This window comes from Ictidomys tridecemlineatus, chromosome 9 (genome assembly GCF_052094955.1).
Source record: "Ictidomys tridecemlineatus isolate mIctTri1 chromosome 9, mIctTri1.hap1, whole genome shotgun sequence".
NCBI lineage: Eukaryota > Metazoa > Chordata > Mammalia > Rodentia > Sciuridae > Ictidomys > Ictidomys tridecemlineatus.
This window is the reverse complement of record NC_135485.1, coordinates 89,851,547-89,867,639: the sequence shown is the minus strand read 5'-3', so window position 1 is coordinate 89,867,639 and position 16,093 is coordinate 89,851,547. Positions and strand designations below refer to the sequence as shown.

Here is a 16,093-nt window from a genome sequence, read left to right as displayed (position 1 = left end):
AAGTGGAGGCAGGAAGATCTCAAATTCAAGGCTAACTTCAGCAATTTGGTGAGACTCTATCTGGAAACAAAAAATAAAAAGGGCTGGGTGCAAGTGTAGCTTAGTGGTAGAGTGCCCCTGGCTTCAATCCCCAGTATTAAAAAATAATCACTAAAAAAAATATATTGGCCATTTAAAAGGTAATAATCATGGGACATGCTAAATTAGACGGCAAACCCAGAGGCCATTCAAAAAATTTCTTGGCCTTTCTTGTATGTTATCTTTTCTAAATGAATTTTTTTACTCATCATTGTGGAGTGTATGCTGAGACTGTATTAAACTTAATTTTACAAAAATTTTATAAAATATTAGCATCTTCGCAATATTAATACTTCCTATTCAGGAATGTGACCTCCCATTTATTCCAGTTTCCTTCTTTTAATAAAGTGTTCATTTTTTTCATGTACTTTTTTATATTTCAGATTTCTTCTTGAGTATTTACAGATTCGTTGATATCGTAAATGGATGAAGATTTAGTCCAGTTTTTGTAATATGACACTTTCTGTGGGGTGGGGACAGGAGGATTCTAAAGTGCTTTATTATTTAACAGTGTTAAATTTCTGAGATTATTTTGTTTATATTGAATACATTTTGGCACATATTTTGATGGGGTCTTGAAGTTCAGAAAATCCTGTATACATATACATAGTAGAAAAGGCACCTAGGGTTTCCCAGCTCATCAGAGATAAGGACATACTTTTCATGAAGTTTCAATTCCAAAGCCTTTGCCATGAGTTCTGGAAATTTAAGACCCCCTCAGCCTCAGCTGTTAATGCCTCCTAATGTCACCCTTGTCAGTCACATCCAAAACTCACCCCCTTCAATGTTCCCATAAAACATTTGTCACGTTAAGATTTTATGTGTTTAGCTTGGAAATGAGATTATGGGGGGAAAGGGGTGTGTGTCCAGGAGTAGACAGGTGTAAGCCAGACTAACTAGGAGTAGGACTAACTCCTAGTCCCTATTCTGCCCTTTCCCTTCATCTCTTCTCCCTCCAGCCCAGGAAATAAGTAGGTTAGCATCTTCTAAAAATACTGAGTATGTTTCTGAAGAAAACCATGATGAATACATTTTTTTTCTGTTCCTTTACATAGCAATGAAAGCCAAATACTTAGATATTTTCATGTAATGGCTAATGATTATGAGAGGAAACATAAGCACTTGGATTTTGTCTTATATCATGCAAAACAAAGAGCAAAAAAAATGAAGAAGTCTTTTATGGGGAATTTGTTGAAACTCAAGAGACTTTTTAAGTCTTTGTAAAGCAAAATTTAAATAGCATTATCATAAGCCTTACTAAATTTGAATGTAAACTTTTTGTAAATAACATTGACCCTAAAAGTTTCTTCTTTAGACAACTAGATCATAGGTGATAAATTATTTGAAGACAAACCATGGGAATAAAGGACTATTTGTGTTCAAATCGTTCTTTCATGAAGCATTTATATGTGTTTTAAGTACATCTGGCTTAGGACTATACTTTGAATCCACAGATAACACCATTAAATTCTCAGTACATGTGATATGTTTGGTAGAGGCAGCAGTTAATATCTCTAATCTAAAGTTGATAAGCCTCTATTTCTTTTATGTATTTATAAATGAGTAGAGTTTCCTACCAAATAAGTGTAGTCTGTTTTACTTTCTCAGTAGCTAGGATATTATTCCTCCTTTCCATCTTCACTTTCAGTCCAGTAGTGACAGTATTCTCTAATCCACTGGAGCTTAGAAGGTGGTCCCGCCCTTCTCCTACTTAGAATGGGTGTAGTAGAGCCAGGTAAAGCAAATACCATTAAGTGATCAGAGGAAAAGGGAAAAAAAAAAAAAAAAAGAAAACTTAGGCCTAACTTTCCATTTTACTTTGCGATAATACTCCTTATTGAGTAGTACTCCTCAGCTACATGTTTAGCTATGCTGGAAAATGATATGAGATGTAAACTCTGAGTGACAGGGCCAGTGCAATGACTCGTGACCCAGAGCAGGACAACTATAGGCTGCATGAGAGATAACTGACAGCTCACTGCACACATGAGCACAGATGGGTCAGGCCTCTGTTTTCCTGACTATGTGTGGCCTACGTGGTATCAGTGGACAGCAGATGTGTTGTCTTTATAGAGGAATTGTGTATTCTTCAAAGTGCTGTAGCACTGTTGGTTTTTATACGGGGAACTGAAACTTGATGTCTTAGGCAAAATTTATTCAAAAGGATGACTTGTCTTTAAAAATAAGCTGGTGCCTCTGGAATGAAATATAGCAAGCGGTATCCCATAAAATAAAATGCTTTCTTTTTCAATATAAATAAAGCATATGTCAAAGCTGCATTAATTTTTTTGCCAATATGATTGATTTGTCATGTTCAATCCAAGTCTTTTTTTATAACCTCATATAAAATTTGTCTCTGACTATGTATCAAATATCAGTTTCAATTTTCTGAGATCTTAAGTCATTAGCTACTGATTTTTGTTGTTGTTTGGAAGGTTGTTTTATTTGTTTGTTTTGTTTTTTGGTACTGGGATTGAACTCAAGGGCCCTTTAACCACTAAGTCACATTCCCAATCCATTTTTTTAAAAAAAATATTTTTAGTTGTAGATGGACACAATACCTTTAATTTGTTTATTTAGTGTTTTTTTTTTTTTTTAATTTGGTGCGGGGGATGGAACGCGGTGCCTCATGCATGCTAGACAAGCACTTTACCACTGAGCCACAACCCCAGCCCACATTCCCTTTTTACTTTTTATTTTGAGACAGAGTTTCAATAAATTACTGAGGCTCACTTGAAACTGTGATCCTCCCAAGTCATTGTGATTAGGGGCATATGCCACCACTTCCAGCTGTTATTATTTACTGATCCTTACCCCCCACCCCCTAAAAAAAAGTAGGCCTTATTTCAGTTAGTGTTGTCAGATGAAATATTTTAATCGAAGGAAGTTACTCAGAGGAAAATAACATATGCTCTTCTTTACTTTTTAATTGTTTCAGAAAATTACCTTCAGTTTTTTTTTTTATTATTAGAAATTTATCCATAATAGTTGGGTGCATCCCGACAATTCACACATGCATTGAAATTGATTTCAGTTCATGATTCCCCTGCTTTCCCTCCCCTGTTTCCCTCCTGTCTTCCCTCCCCTTCCCATTCTCCTTCCTCTACTCTACTAGACTTCCTTTTGCTCATCTATTAATTTGTATTTGATTGGTTCTTTATGTAATCTTTATTTTTCCCTCCCCCTTTCCTTATTTCACTCTAACTGCTGCATGTAAAAGAAAACATTCTAATTTCTCAATTTGACTAATTTCACTTAGCATAAAATCCATTCTTCATTTCCATCTATTTACTGGCAAATGCCATAATTTCATTCTTTCTTATGGCTGAGTAAAACTCCCTTGTCTGTGTGTGTGTGTGTGTGTGTGTGTGTGTGTGTGTGTGTGTGTGTGTGTCACAGTTTCTCAATCCATTCATCTATTGACAGGTATCTAGGTTGATTCCATAATTTAGCTATTGTGAACTGTGCTGCTACAAATATTAATGTGGCTGTGTCCCTATAGAATGCTGATTTTAAGTCTTTTGGATATATGCCACGGAGTGAGATAGCTGGGTCATAATGGTGGTGCCATTCCTAGTTATTTTTTTAATATATTTTACATGTACTTTTAGTTGTTCATGGACCTTTATTTTATGAATTTATTTCCATGTGGGTGCTGAGAATAGAAGTTAGTGCCTCACACATGCTAGGCAAGCTCTCTACCACTGAGCCCCAGTCCCAGCCCCCATTCCTAGTTTTGTGAGGAATCTCCATACCGCCTTTCAGAGTGGTTGTACTAGTCTTCAGTCCCAACAAAAATGTATGAGTGTTCCTTTTCTCCCCCACAAACTGACTAGTATTTCCATTGTTCCTTTTCTTGATTGCCATCTGACAGGAATGAGATGAAATCTTAGGGTATTTTGATTTGCATTTCCCTGATTGCTAGAGAGGTTGAATATTTTTTTCACATAATTGTTGACCATTTGTGTTTTATTTTTTTTTTTGAAGGGTTTCTGTTTAGCTTTTTTTTTGCCCAGTTATTGGTTCTGTTATTTATTTATTTATTTATTTATTTATTTATTTATTTTGGTGTTAGATGTTTTGAGTTCTTTATGTATTCTGGATATTAATCCCCTATTGGAGGAGTAATTAGCTAAGATTTTTTTCCCATTCTGTAGGCTCTCTCTTTATGCTCTTAATTACTTCCTTTGTTATGCAGAAGCTTTTTAGTTTGATGGCATCCCATTATTGATCATTGGTTTTATTTCTTACACTTTAGGGGTCTTGTTAAGGAAGTCAGTACCAGTACCTATATGATGCAGTGTTGACCTTATGTTATCTTCTACTAGTTGTGCAATTTCTTTTCTATTTCCTAAGTCTTTGATCCATTTCAATTTGTGCAGGGTGAAAGAGAGGGATATAAATTCATTTTTCTATGTATGTCTATTGAGTTTTCCTAGCACCATTTGTTAAAAAGGCTGTCTTTTCTCCAAGATATATTTTACCTTCCACTTTTCTAAACTGAGGTATTGATGACCCTGACTGAGAATGATATTGGTCTTCATAAAATTAACTGTCCTGTTTTGATTTACAGGATCTCCAAAGGTGGGTAAATGGTGCTAATGAACATGGCTTTGTCCTGGTGTCTTTTGGAGCTGGTGTCAAGTATTTGTCAGAAGATATTGCTAACAAACTGGCAGGAGCTCTGGGAAGATTGCCTCAAAAAGTGATTTGGAGGTAAGGTAATGATTCATGTTCTTTCTTTGCTGTTGATTTTCAGTACCCACTTATTTGTCCTGCAGTTCCCATAAAACACATCACATTTGACTCACTGGCAAGATTAGTAGAAAGCTCCTGAGTTTTCATTTTGTTTCTTGGTTATTTAAATTTAATAATTATTTTATAAGACTATTATAGACAAAGAGACCTCTGGTCTATAATGTTTTTACCCTATATGATTTGGAATGATTTATGGAGGGTTAGATTAATTTGTATGTCTCCCTTAGATTTCTACCCTTGTTTATTCTTCTATGATATTTTAAAATTTAGTCATATATGCTTGTATGTACTCCTTCAAATCAGTTTTGAAATGAGGCAGAAAAAGATGATTAAATAAATAGATAAAATATTTCAAGGACTTTTGGACTCCTTTGGGCTCCCACTTTATAGATGCTTTTGATTTCTTAATCCAAGAGACCAGACCTCTAAAAACTCAGGAACTTACTAGTTAACACTGGTTAAGATAGAACTGCAAACCATCAGATGTGGCACACGCCTGTAATGCAGCAGATTGGGAGGCTGAGGCAGGAGGATCACAAACCAAAAGCCAGCCTCAGCAACTTAGTGAGATCCTGTCTCTAAATAAAAATTTTTAAATGGACTAGGGATATGGTTCAGTGTTTAAGTGTCCTTGGGTTCAATCCTCAGTACAAAAAAAAAAAAAAAAAAAAAAAAAAAGATAACCCCCTACATCAACTCCAGCTTCTTGTGCAGGCCCTGATAACTGGTATGTATCTCTGGAATTCCCAACCTAAAATCAGACCTGAATACTTTATTTAGCACAAATTTATTTAGGATGTGCCACTGCTGTGGGGTTGTAGAGATATAGTAATGAACATGGTCAATCCCAGGGTTTCTACCATAATTAAAAGAAAGTGTCTGAAGTCATGTAGGTTTCCCCTTTGATTGATAATTACTATGTAGGAATGACTTCCAGCTTCTCCTGGCTGAGCAATGAGATGGACACATGTTGTATTCTAACTATTCAGAACTTTTCCTTTCAGATTCCAGTACCATTGTTTATTCTATTCGTTTTCACTCAGAAAACTTGCTGCCTCTTTATTTAGGATACCTGTTCTTTTCTTGTCTTTTTTCTGGTTTTCTTTGTGATTTATCTTTTAAAAATCAGATTAGGAACAGCCTACTAATATCCTTTGGTCTCCAGACCTCCTTTCCCTGGGGCTCTTCTTTCTTCCAGTTCCTGCCCCTTTCCCCTTGGGCTCAGGGTGTCCAGGATCAGGGCTGATGACTGCCCCTGGTGACTCTTCCTATTTTCAGCTTCTGAGTACTAACTAGTGTGGAATGACTTCTAGTAAAGGATCATTTGGTTGGTTTTCCCCCATCTCTGTACAGAGGTGAGAAAAGCCAGTGGAAAATAGATCTTTATAGAAAGCAAATTATTTTCTTACCTGTCCTCCAATCAGTGAAAGATGTTAAAAAGAAACTTAATCGATTTTTGTTGATGCTGATGGATGATTTCATTCATAAAAATATCAACAAATAATCATAAAACATTTACTTTAAAGTGTAACCAGAGACACTGTACCATGAGTAAGGTTTGATTTTTGAGAGATTCATTGTCTGGTATACATTTCAGGTTTTCTGGAACCAAACCAAAGAATCTAGGAAACAACACAAAACTAATAGAGTGGTTACCGCAAAATGACCTGCTTGGTGAGTGACATGTGGGTACTTACTTGGATGTTAAGAGTTTAATTTTTTATGCTTAAGCAACTTGTAAAATACACGTATAGTTTATGATGAAGTCATTATGTTTTTATCTAGTCTCTCAATTCTTAAATTTCAGACCAACATTTCAAACCTTTTTGGAAAATGATATGTGAAATGTAATCACTATGGTCATTAATTTAAAATTTTAGACCAGTCATCAATTTTAATTATCTGGAAAATATACTTAATAAGCTACATAAATTACCAGTGAATAAAGCTATACCTGATTTGGATAGCCAGATAAAAGTAGTAAAATTAAACTAATGAAAATAATACAAACTGGTGTTACAGTTTTATTATAGATGTCTCTGATAATCCAGAGAAATTAGAAATTATTCATTTGTGTGAAACCAAAAAGAAGCAGAAAGCTAGAGAGATAGATTTGTTTTAATTTCAGTATTGGGTCATCAGTCTGAATTTCTTCTTAAATCAGTAGGCATTTTTGAAACACTTTATTTTTAAATGTTTTTATTGGTGCATTATAGTTGTACATAATAGTGGAGATTAATTGTGACATATTTGTACATGCATACAACACAATTTGCTTAATTTATTTCCCCACTACTCACCCTTTCCCTCCTCTCTTCCCTCCCCAGATCCCCTTCCTCTATTCTACTAGTTTCCTTTCCATTTATTTATTTATTTATAATGGACATAGTTATACATGAAAGTGGGATTCATTGTAAAACACTTTTTTAAAAAAAAATATTTTATTTTTTAGTTTTCAGTGGACACAACATCTTTGTATGTGGTGCTGAGGATCGAACCTGGGCCACATGCATACCAGGCGAGAGCGCTACCGCTTGAGCCACATCCCTAACCCCAATATAGTGTTTTTGAGTTATATAAACTATGTGATTGTGTGTTCATGTGTAAACCTATGTTTGTGTATCTTTTCTGTCCAAAAGATTTTATCACTTCCTAATGTAAATATGATTTTTAATTTTATGTTTGCTTTAGATTTTATTTCAATCAAATAGAGTTACATATAAAGATGGTCTCACAAGAAGCAGATGCACAACTTTGTCATTGACCTACTGTTTATATTTTGGCTTAATAAAAAAACATTAAATTGTTTTCTATATATAAGGTAAAAAAAAAAAAACACTTTTTTTTTGTTTTAGTTATTTCTTGGGCTTCTGATCCTCAACTCAAAATTAAAATATAATAATTTTATTCATATCTTTGAGGTATATTTGAATCAATAATTTAATTCTATGTTTAATAAGCATAGATAGTAAAAGTGTTATTAAGTTTCTAGGAAAATATAATATTATATTAAGGCTTAATATATATAAAGGAAATCATAAAGAAAAAGTTATTAGTGTTCACAATATTAGCCACCATTTACTCAAGAATGGTAACACCTAATATTATATAAAAGTGGCTTTAATTTTAAATTATACTCTTAAAAATAAGCTTTTAATACAAAGTTTCTAAAAGCTACACAGTGATCCTCTTAAAAACCAGCAATATGAATTTGTAACTATTAAAAGTAAAGAGTTTTATACATATAGTTCTTTTTATCTACTTCATTAAAATATCCTGTAAATGATAAAATTGAGACACAAACATAAGACATTTTTTTCTTGTAAGAAATAGTTGCATTTTTTTTTCTTTTTTACTTTTGTGTTTACTACTGTGACCTCAAATTCCACAGAAAGCCAGAAAGTTAAATAACTTGACAATCAGCTGTCTCAAAGCAAGTGTGACACTATTATCCAGCAACATCTAAACTTCTTTCACGTGTGACCTACAGCAAGGTGTAACTATTCAATGGTCCAGGCCCGCAGGCCTTCCAGCGTCCATGTCTTCTCTGGTCTTCCAGTCATCTCCCTGACTTCTCTAAGATAAATGCCCTTTTTCACTCTAGGCATGATCCTTGTATGTTCTTTGATGGTTTCCAACTATGATCAGAAGATTCTTCCAGAGTGAGAAGTAGGAACCAAATCAGTATCTTTCCCCTCCTGTTACCTCTTAATATCCCCCTCCTTTCTGCCCACCAGCTCTGCTTTATTTTTTACTGCTGTGTTTGGTGGTATGGTTTTGTTCAGAGATAGGGTTCTGCTGCTAAAAAGAAAGTTTGAAAACCACTTTTGTGGATTTCTGTGGGTTCTTTAGTTGAGCCTAACAGTATGAGAAGCCATTTTTGCAAGTAAGGGATAGAGACACTGCCTGACCAAACTCTGTTTGACTTTGGGCAGGAATGTTCTGGGAGCCCATTAAGGCTGAGATGCACACACACAGTCTACTTTGAATGCTGTGTGTATATCTAAAATATATTTCTGCATGCTGCAATCCTTTTTTTGCCAACAACAGGTTTCCTAAGTGTGGAGTTTATTTTTTAAAAACTTCTTTTGAAAGTTTCTGGTCCCTTTTATGACACGTAGGCTATTTCCTACATGAGGACAAATCTAGATTTTGAAGTATCTCATTAAAGTTTTGAGAAGTCATCTCTTTTATTCTCAAGACAACTAGATGTTACATGATGTTGCATCTCTTAGTACTGATTTTGTACAAATATCCTCCTCTGCTTGGTTCAATTTCACATTTTAGGTATATAAACAAGTAGTATAAAACATGGATTCTGGGAGAACTTGAGTGTTGTAAATGGTGATTATTGTACAGTGTTCTTTCATGGATAAGCACTAAATAGTTAATTGACTTCTGGAATCCAGCCTTACATTTTTTTTTAAACAAGTGTGTTTGACTTTAATATAGATAAATGCTTGAGTAGCCAGAAAGGAAATCCCTATTTTTAGTAGAACGTGGTCTACCTTGATATCATTTGGCATTTCTGCTTTCATTGGCTTCCTATTCTTTCTTGGCCATTGAAATTTGTGTTGCTGGGCACCTGTTGTCAGTGTTTGAAAGTTGTAATGTATTTTAATGCTTAAAGATATACATTTCAGTTACCTAAAAATGGCTTTTGATTGATGTATACAAACCAGGTAATTTTGTTAAGAGCAAACGTTTTCATTGCTAGAGACAGGAATCAGTTAAATTATGCCTTTGAAAATCTTGTATCTTAAATGTATATTTACTGTAGTATTGCTATTTAAGAAATTTCTGGAAACATCTAGAGAGATAATGTAAGTTTTTTTTTTTTAATTCTTTAGGGCATTCAAATATTAAAGCCTTCCTGAGCCATGGTGGTTTGAACAGTATTTTTGAAACTATGTATCATGGTGTGCCTGTAGTGGGCATCCCACTTTTTGGAGACCATTATGACACTATGACCCGGGTACAGGCAAAAGGCATGGGAATATTGCTAGAGTGGAAGACAGTTACTGAAGGAGAGCTTTATGAAGCATTGGTGAAAGTTATCAATAACCCCAGGTAAGGTTTCAATTAATATTAAAGTAGATTCCTCATACACACACACACACACACACACACACACACACCATAATACATTGTCAGAGAGACTACAATGGGAACAATCACTGGGGCCCTACAGTGTGTCAAATGTTGTGTCTTTTATTTCAGTGTAAAGTATATAATCCTAAATATATCATAAGTTTTCATCATCTACATGGTAGAAATGAGGCACTTGAAACTCAGAGAACTTCAATCATTTGCCCAGTCACACAACTATTAGAGTAGAAATTTGAAGCCAGGACTGTTGGATTCTGAGGCCAGAGCTTTTTGTAACTACAACACCCACCTACTGCTGCTGGCTTTCTGTAGTACGAGATATTGTTGAAATGCTCAGGTTTATTTACTTTGTAAATGATGAATCACAATTTTTTTTTCTTTTTTAAATTTTCATTGTGCCCTGAGTTTTGCAAATGGGTCTCAGAGGGTGGAGAATGGCCAGTGTAGTTTGAAAACAAAGGAGCAGTTTTCCCCATTGTAATGATGTTTAATTTATCAGGTATTTCAAATAACATTAGACTGGAATAGTGTAACTTTTTCTGTTCATAACCAGGGCTTAACTTTGAGATGAGAAACCTTGCCATATTCTAACGAATACCAACTATAAGAAATTTCATATAAAGTGATGCAGCTTGCATAGAAAATTCTGGATTTGACTGAAATTCATTATGCAGCCTTCATGTGGGCTCAGAGGTGTCCCTTAGTTTCTGACCCCTTAAAATACCCAGTGTCTTAATCACTGCTCTGGCACTTGAGCAATATGTTTTATGATCCAGAGTATATTCATCTTCTATAACCTTCACTTTTCTTCTTATGGTCTAATGAATTTCAAAACATAATGTTCTTATGGAAAAAAATGTGTCTATATTCTATGTAAATTTTTAAATGAAGCTCAAAAGTTAAGAGTGTTTTGAATGGGGCAATTATTACTGATACTAGATTATGAAGAGAAGAGTAAAAAGTTCAGTAATTTAGAATAGTCCAGTGGGTTGTTTTGTTTTGTTTTGTTAAAGAGTTTCATGTGGCTCTACCACTAAGCTATAACCCCAACTCAGTCCTGCTGTGTTCTGTGAGGTATTAGCCAGGATGAATCACAGAGAAAGCTGGCTTTAATCTCAGGTCACATTAAAATTAAACAATAGTTACAAAATATCAAAGTATGCATAGAAGCTCAATTTTAGAATTTTAAATTTTGTATAGGGAATACATTTATATCATTCTAAGAAAAGTATGCATATTAATAAATAATGAGTTAATTGCATATAACTTGAAGTTTTTAAATATTTAACTGAAATATTTTGAACATATCTTACTGTATACAGTAACAATAATAACAATAATAAAATAACAATAATTTATAAAGTATTTTCCTTTGCTAAAAGTCATTATATAAACTGAATTCATTATCTTTCTTGTTTTCAAATACATGACCATGTACCACATTTAATGTGCAATAATTATTGAGAGGTCTTCACCAATATCATATCCAAGATATTCTACTTTAAACCAAGTAACCAATATTGCTGAAGAAGTATTTCTTATTTCTTTTACTTATAATTAAGTGATATTATAGCATATCATATTTAAATGACATTATATATTTTACTTCTTCCCTATCTAGTCTTTAGGGTTTATTTAATGAACTCATTGCTTCTCTTGTTTTGAGATTTTTGTTTGTTTGTTTCGAATCTGTTGATTTTATTATTTTAAGGCAAATTATAAAGAAAGGTGGGAGTTAATCACTATTAAAATTGCATCTTTAATCTGTGGCCATCTTTTAACGGAAGACATACTTTGTAAAGTAATGAGCTGTAATTACAAGGTAATTCCTTTTTCTCAAAGGGCCTTATCGAAGATATTCCTTGGAATAGTTCAATGCTGGCTTGAATTACCATTTTAATCACAGTATTTGCTTTTTTTATTTGTTTGTTTTAATTTTGCAATCTTCATATTCTTATTGGAATACATTTTTGAATTTTTTTCATATTAAGCCACATATTTTGTCATTCTTATTACTGTTAAGCAAGTCTAACTCAACTGAACATCCCTAGTACTAGATGCCTTTTCCAAATGACTTTGGCCATATTCTTGCCAATGGGTCAATCATATTTATGATTTAGTTCATACTCTTATCTTGACCTATCAGGTCTTCATGTATGTACAAATTTTTGTTTCTCTGTAAAGCACAACTTGAACCATATCCTCTATTATATATATTCTTAATCTCTCTAGGCAGAATTTTTATTTCTTATGTCAAAACAATATCAACTTCAATCAGGGATCCATGTACAAAGGGATTCTGGCCATTTGTCATTGATTGTCACTATTTATTTACATATTTTTAAGTTAAAATAAAATGCACTTTATTGTGTTCAGATATTTTTAAGTTAGAATGAAATGTATTTTATTGCAGTTACATATTTTTAAATTAATATAAAATATATTTATATTTACCATTGTAGCTTGTTTTTAAAATTAACTCTTTTGAGAGTGTTTTCTTTAAACATACATACATGCTCACATATATTCACACATATACTACATATAATGTCATATGTGACTTTGTAATTAGTAGTATTTTCAACCTTTTTATATGTTTAATAATATTCTTATAGTATCATTCAGTATTGCTTTAAATAAAAAAAAAAGCCATTGCTTAAAAATTGATGCAACAAGTTCTGCATTTTTTTTTCTGTCCTTTACTTTTAGAATCTAGCAAATACTGCCCTTGCTGGTTCAGACCCACTGATTGATTAGTAGTAATTAAAAGCCTCTAGCGTGGAAAGAGCATAGGGTTTGGAGTCAGGAAAACTTGAACTAGAATCTCAAGTTCTATTCAGGTTACTTTCTGTGTGGTTTTCATTTGCCTCACCAGTTTAAATGTATTTTATTGGGTTAGCATAAGATAATGTGTTTAAAATACTTTTTCAGTGCCTGGAGCATATGAAGTACCCACTGAAGGATAGTAATTTTATTATTTCCCCCATTTTTAAATTGAGAGATCCATAAATACAGAACCTTCAATATACGTAATTATTCTGCATTTTGAACCCACTCCACAGCTACCGTCGGAGAGCTCAGAAGCTTTCAGAAATTCACAAGGATCAACCTGGTCACCCTGTCAATCGGACTGTCTATTGGATAGATTACATTCTTCGTCACAATGGAGCCCATCACCTACGTGCCGCTGTCTATCAAATTTCTTTCTGTCAGTATTTTTTACTGGATATTGCCTTTGTGCTTTTGCTTGGTGCTGCCTTGTTTTACTTCCTCTTCTCCTGGGTGACCAAATTTACCTACAGAAAAATCACCAGTCTGTGGCCTAAAAATAAGCATAGCACTGTTAATGGACATTACCACAATGGACTCCTCAATGGCAAATACAAAAGAAATGGTGATATTAAACATGAAAAGAAGGTGAAATGAGCCAGCAGCCCAGGTGATGACAACAAATCTGTTCAGTCATTGAATTTTTATTGCTAGAAATTAGTTTAACAGCTACTAAAAGTAAAATGTCAGCAAACAATTCTAACACTTCCTTATCAGATCTTACTAATGAATTTCTGTGGAATTAAGATGGCTGTACAAAGCACAAACCTAAAATGCGAAAATGTATTTGGTTCAAATACTGATGCAGAAAGTTTTGGCACTGAACCTTTTAGAAGCCTTAATTATTTAAATTAATTGTATCAGACTTTAGTTTTAAATGTTGATATGTGTGTGTCACGGATAAAGAATGGTTTCTTTTCTCGTACTAAGAGGTGTGTGTGTGTGTGTGTGTGTGTGTGTGTGTGTGTGTGTGTGTGTGTGTGTTTCTGTGTCCTAATTCAGAGAATTTTATCTGGCTGCTTGCTATATTTGTTGAGGGTACAACACATTCATGAATGAAGTAGTAAGACAGTCAGGATCCAGATGTCTCTCATAGCTTTTCCTATAGCATTAACATGTGAACTCAGAACACTACATCAGAGAACACTTCCCTCAAAACTGAATACAGAGGAAGTAAATGAAAAGATAAATGGCTCAGTTTTTTGTCCTTTTTGTTTATTTTATTTTTGTTTTGTTTTGTTTTCCTTTTCTTACCAACTATGGACACTTCTGGGGGAAAATGTGTAATTAAAAAAAATGTATAAATCAGTTGTCACATTTTCCTCCTACTAATAATTTTCCTCTGGAAGAATTTTATTATTTTTTCCTATTTTTATTTTAACAAGTAACATTTTGTTCAATGCATAATGAAGACAAAGCAGCAAACTCTGACTTTTGTTCAGAATACTAGAGATTATGGCATTTTAAAATAAGGCCATTGCTTGAATGTTTATGTGACTGATGGCTTTTCTGTGATGTAAGTTTTGAATATTTAGGTGTTACAAACCCAAAGTTCTAATTTTTGAAACATCATCTTTATCCCTTTTATTTTCTGGGCCACACTCTATTGTACATAGGTGCCAACAGTTATTTCTTTTAAACAGAACATTAAACGGTTCTCATTATTGGTACCTGCTTTGTCTGCAGAAGTTGTAGAATTTGCTGGTATACAGAGGTGACAGAAATAGAGCCACTTGTTTGTAAAGATAAGTTCTTCTTTCCCTCCTTGGTCCTTCAGCCTCACTTTGGCAGCCTTTTTCCAGTCATTGTGACTGACATGGAATAGTGACAGTATTCATGTAGAACAGGGATGCAAGTCACAGACATCATAAAACCAGGACCTCCCTGCTGGACCATTTACTATTGTTTTTTCCATGTCATTCTGTTTACTTAGTATTTGCACTACACCTGTTGAGTGTATGCTTTATTTATTTGTAGTTTGAATCCTATGACTGACATCTGAAAAATGCAACATTTACCTAATGTCATTCACTAACAGAAGAGTTATGAAAATTCTAGAATGCTATAAATCCTTGTCATACACTATGACATACAACTTCATTATACTCCCACCAGGAGCCACTTTCCTGTACTTAGAAATAATGTCACAAGTAGTTTTCTAATGTACAATACAGACAAACGTACTGCTCTCTGAATACTTGAAGAAATGGTATTACACATATAAGCCTATTATACCTTTTCACAATCTTATAATAATGTTGCCGTTAAAAGGGACAAAAGAATACATAGGCAATGAATGGTGGGATGGTAACGGGGCTTAGAGTGTATGAATGAGTTGATTTTACTTTCTTGGAATTTGATGAAGTTAACAGGCACTGACTGGATGATTATAACTTAATCTCCACTGTGATAAAAACTTAAACAATAAACATGATTTAAAATAGAGAAATGTTGTTGGAATAAAATTTTTATTCAGATTTTATTTCACAATATTATGTGCATTCATTATAAACATGTTTCTAAGACAGGTCTCCCAATTTTTGTATGTGTATGCGGGTGTGAAAAAAATGTATTAAATGTGGGAATGTATTTTTATTAAACAGAGGAATTTACCTGACAAGTACATCAACATAGATATTAAAATTCTATTCCAGATTTAAGAATGTTAAGTGTAGGTATTTACTGATCATTGTTATTTTTATTTTTTCTTAGGAAGCTTATTGTTAGACAGTTTTCATAGAGAAAGTGATTTTAAATTTTCCACACTTAGGTTAAATTCTCTAATAAAGTAAAATTTTCAAGAAAGGATTTATTCATTTATTTTTTAGAAAGATTTTTTGCAGCTTTTTAAATGTCTCCATAGCTGACTATGATGTTCAACACAAATGAGAATTAAGACATTTTGCCTCTAGAGCGTAACTTCTAGTATTCCACCACATAAGCACAGGGGTAGGAAAAAGCTAATGTTTGGGTTAAAGCATTGATTTATTATTGAGGTTGGAGAAAGCCAGAAACTCTCTAAAACTCAGCTACTTACCAAATCCCAAAATACAACTAAAATTCTGTGTTAACTCTGAAGAGAAAATATTTCAAAACGACCCAAGTAATTTGAAGAATGACTTCAAGTGATAATCCAGTAATCTCTTTTATTGAAAAAGTACAATTAATTCATTTTTATCCTTGCTGCTAAGTAATTCAGCTAGTTTGTAATTGTAAAATCACATTTGAGAATATCTGTTTCCTTTTGGTATAATCAAAAACAACTTGAAATGGAGAATTTTTAAATCATATAATGAAGTTTGAGAATCGTAGGAATTCT

The 16,093-nt window shown here is 33.5% G+C and overlaps 1 protein-coding gene across 3 annotated transcripts in view; it reads left to right on the top strand.

The window, feature by feature from the left end:
• The window catches only part of Ugt8 (UDP glycosyltransferase 8), an 81,682-nt gene extending 66,459 nt beyond the window's left edge, over positions 1 to 15,223 (top strand). For all 3 annotated transcript variants that reach the window (XM_021729706.3, XM_078021723.1, XM_078021722.1), the window contains exons 3-6: positions 4,652 to 4,794; positions 6,434 to 6,510; positions 9,687 to 9,906; positions 13,008 to 15,223. In XM_021729706.3, the coding sequence (XP_021585381.1) occupies positions 4,652 to 4,794; positions 6,434 to 6,510; positions 9,687 to 9,906; positions 13,008 to 13,371 (804 nt within the window). In that variant the 3' untranslated portion in view covers positions 13,372 to 15,223. The remainder of the gene's footprint in view (positions 1 to 4,651; positions 4,795 to 6,433; positions 6,511 to 9,686; positions 9,907 to 13,007) is intronic.
• Positions 15,224 to 16,093: the final 870 nt, after the last annotated feature.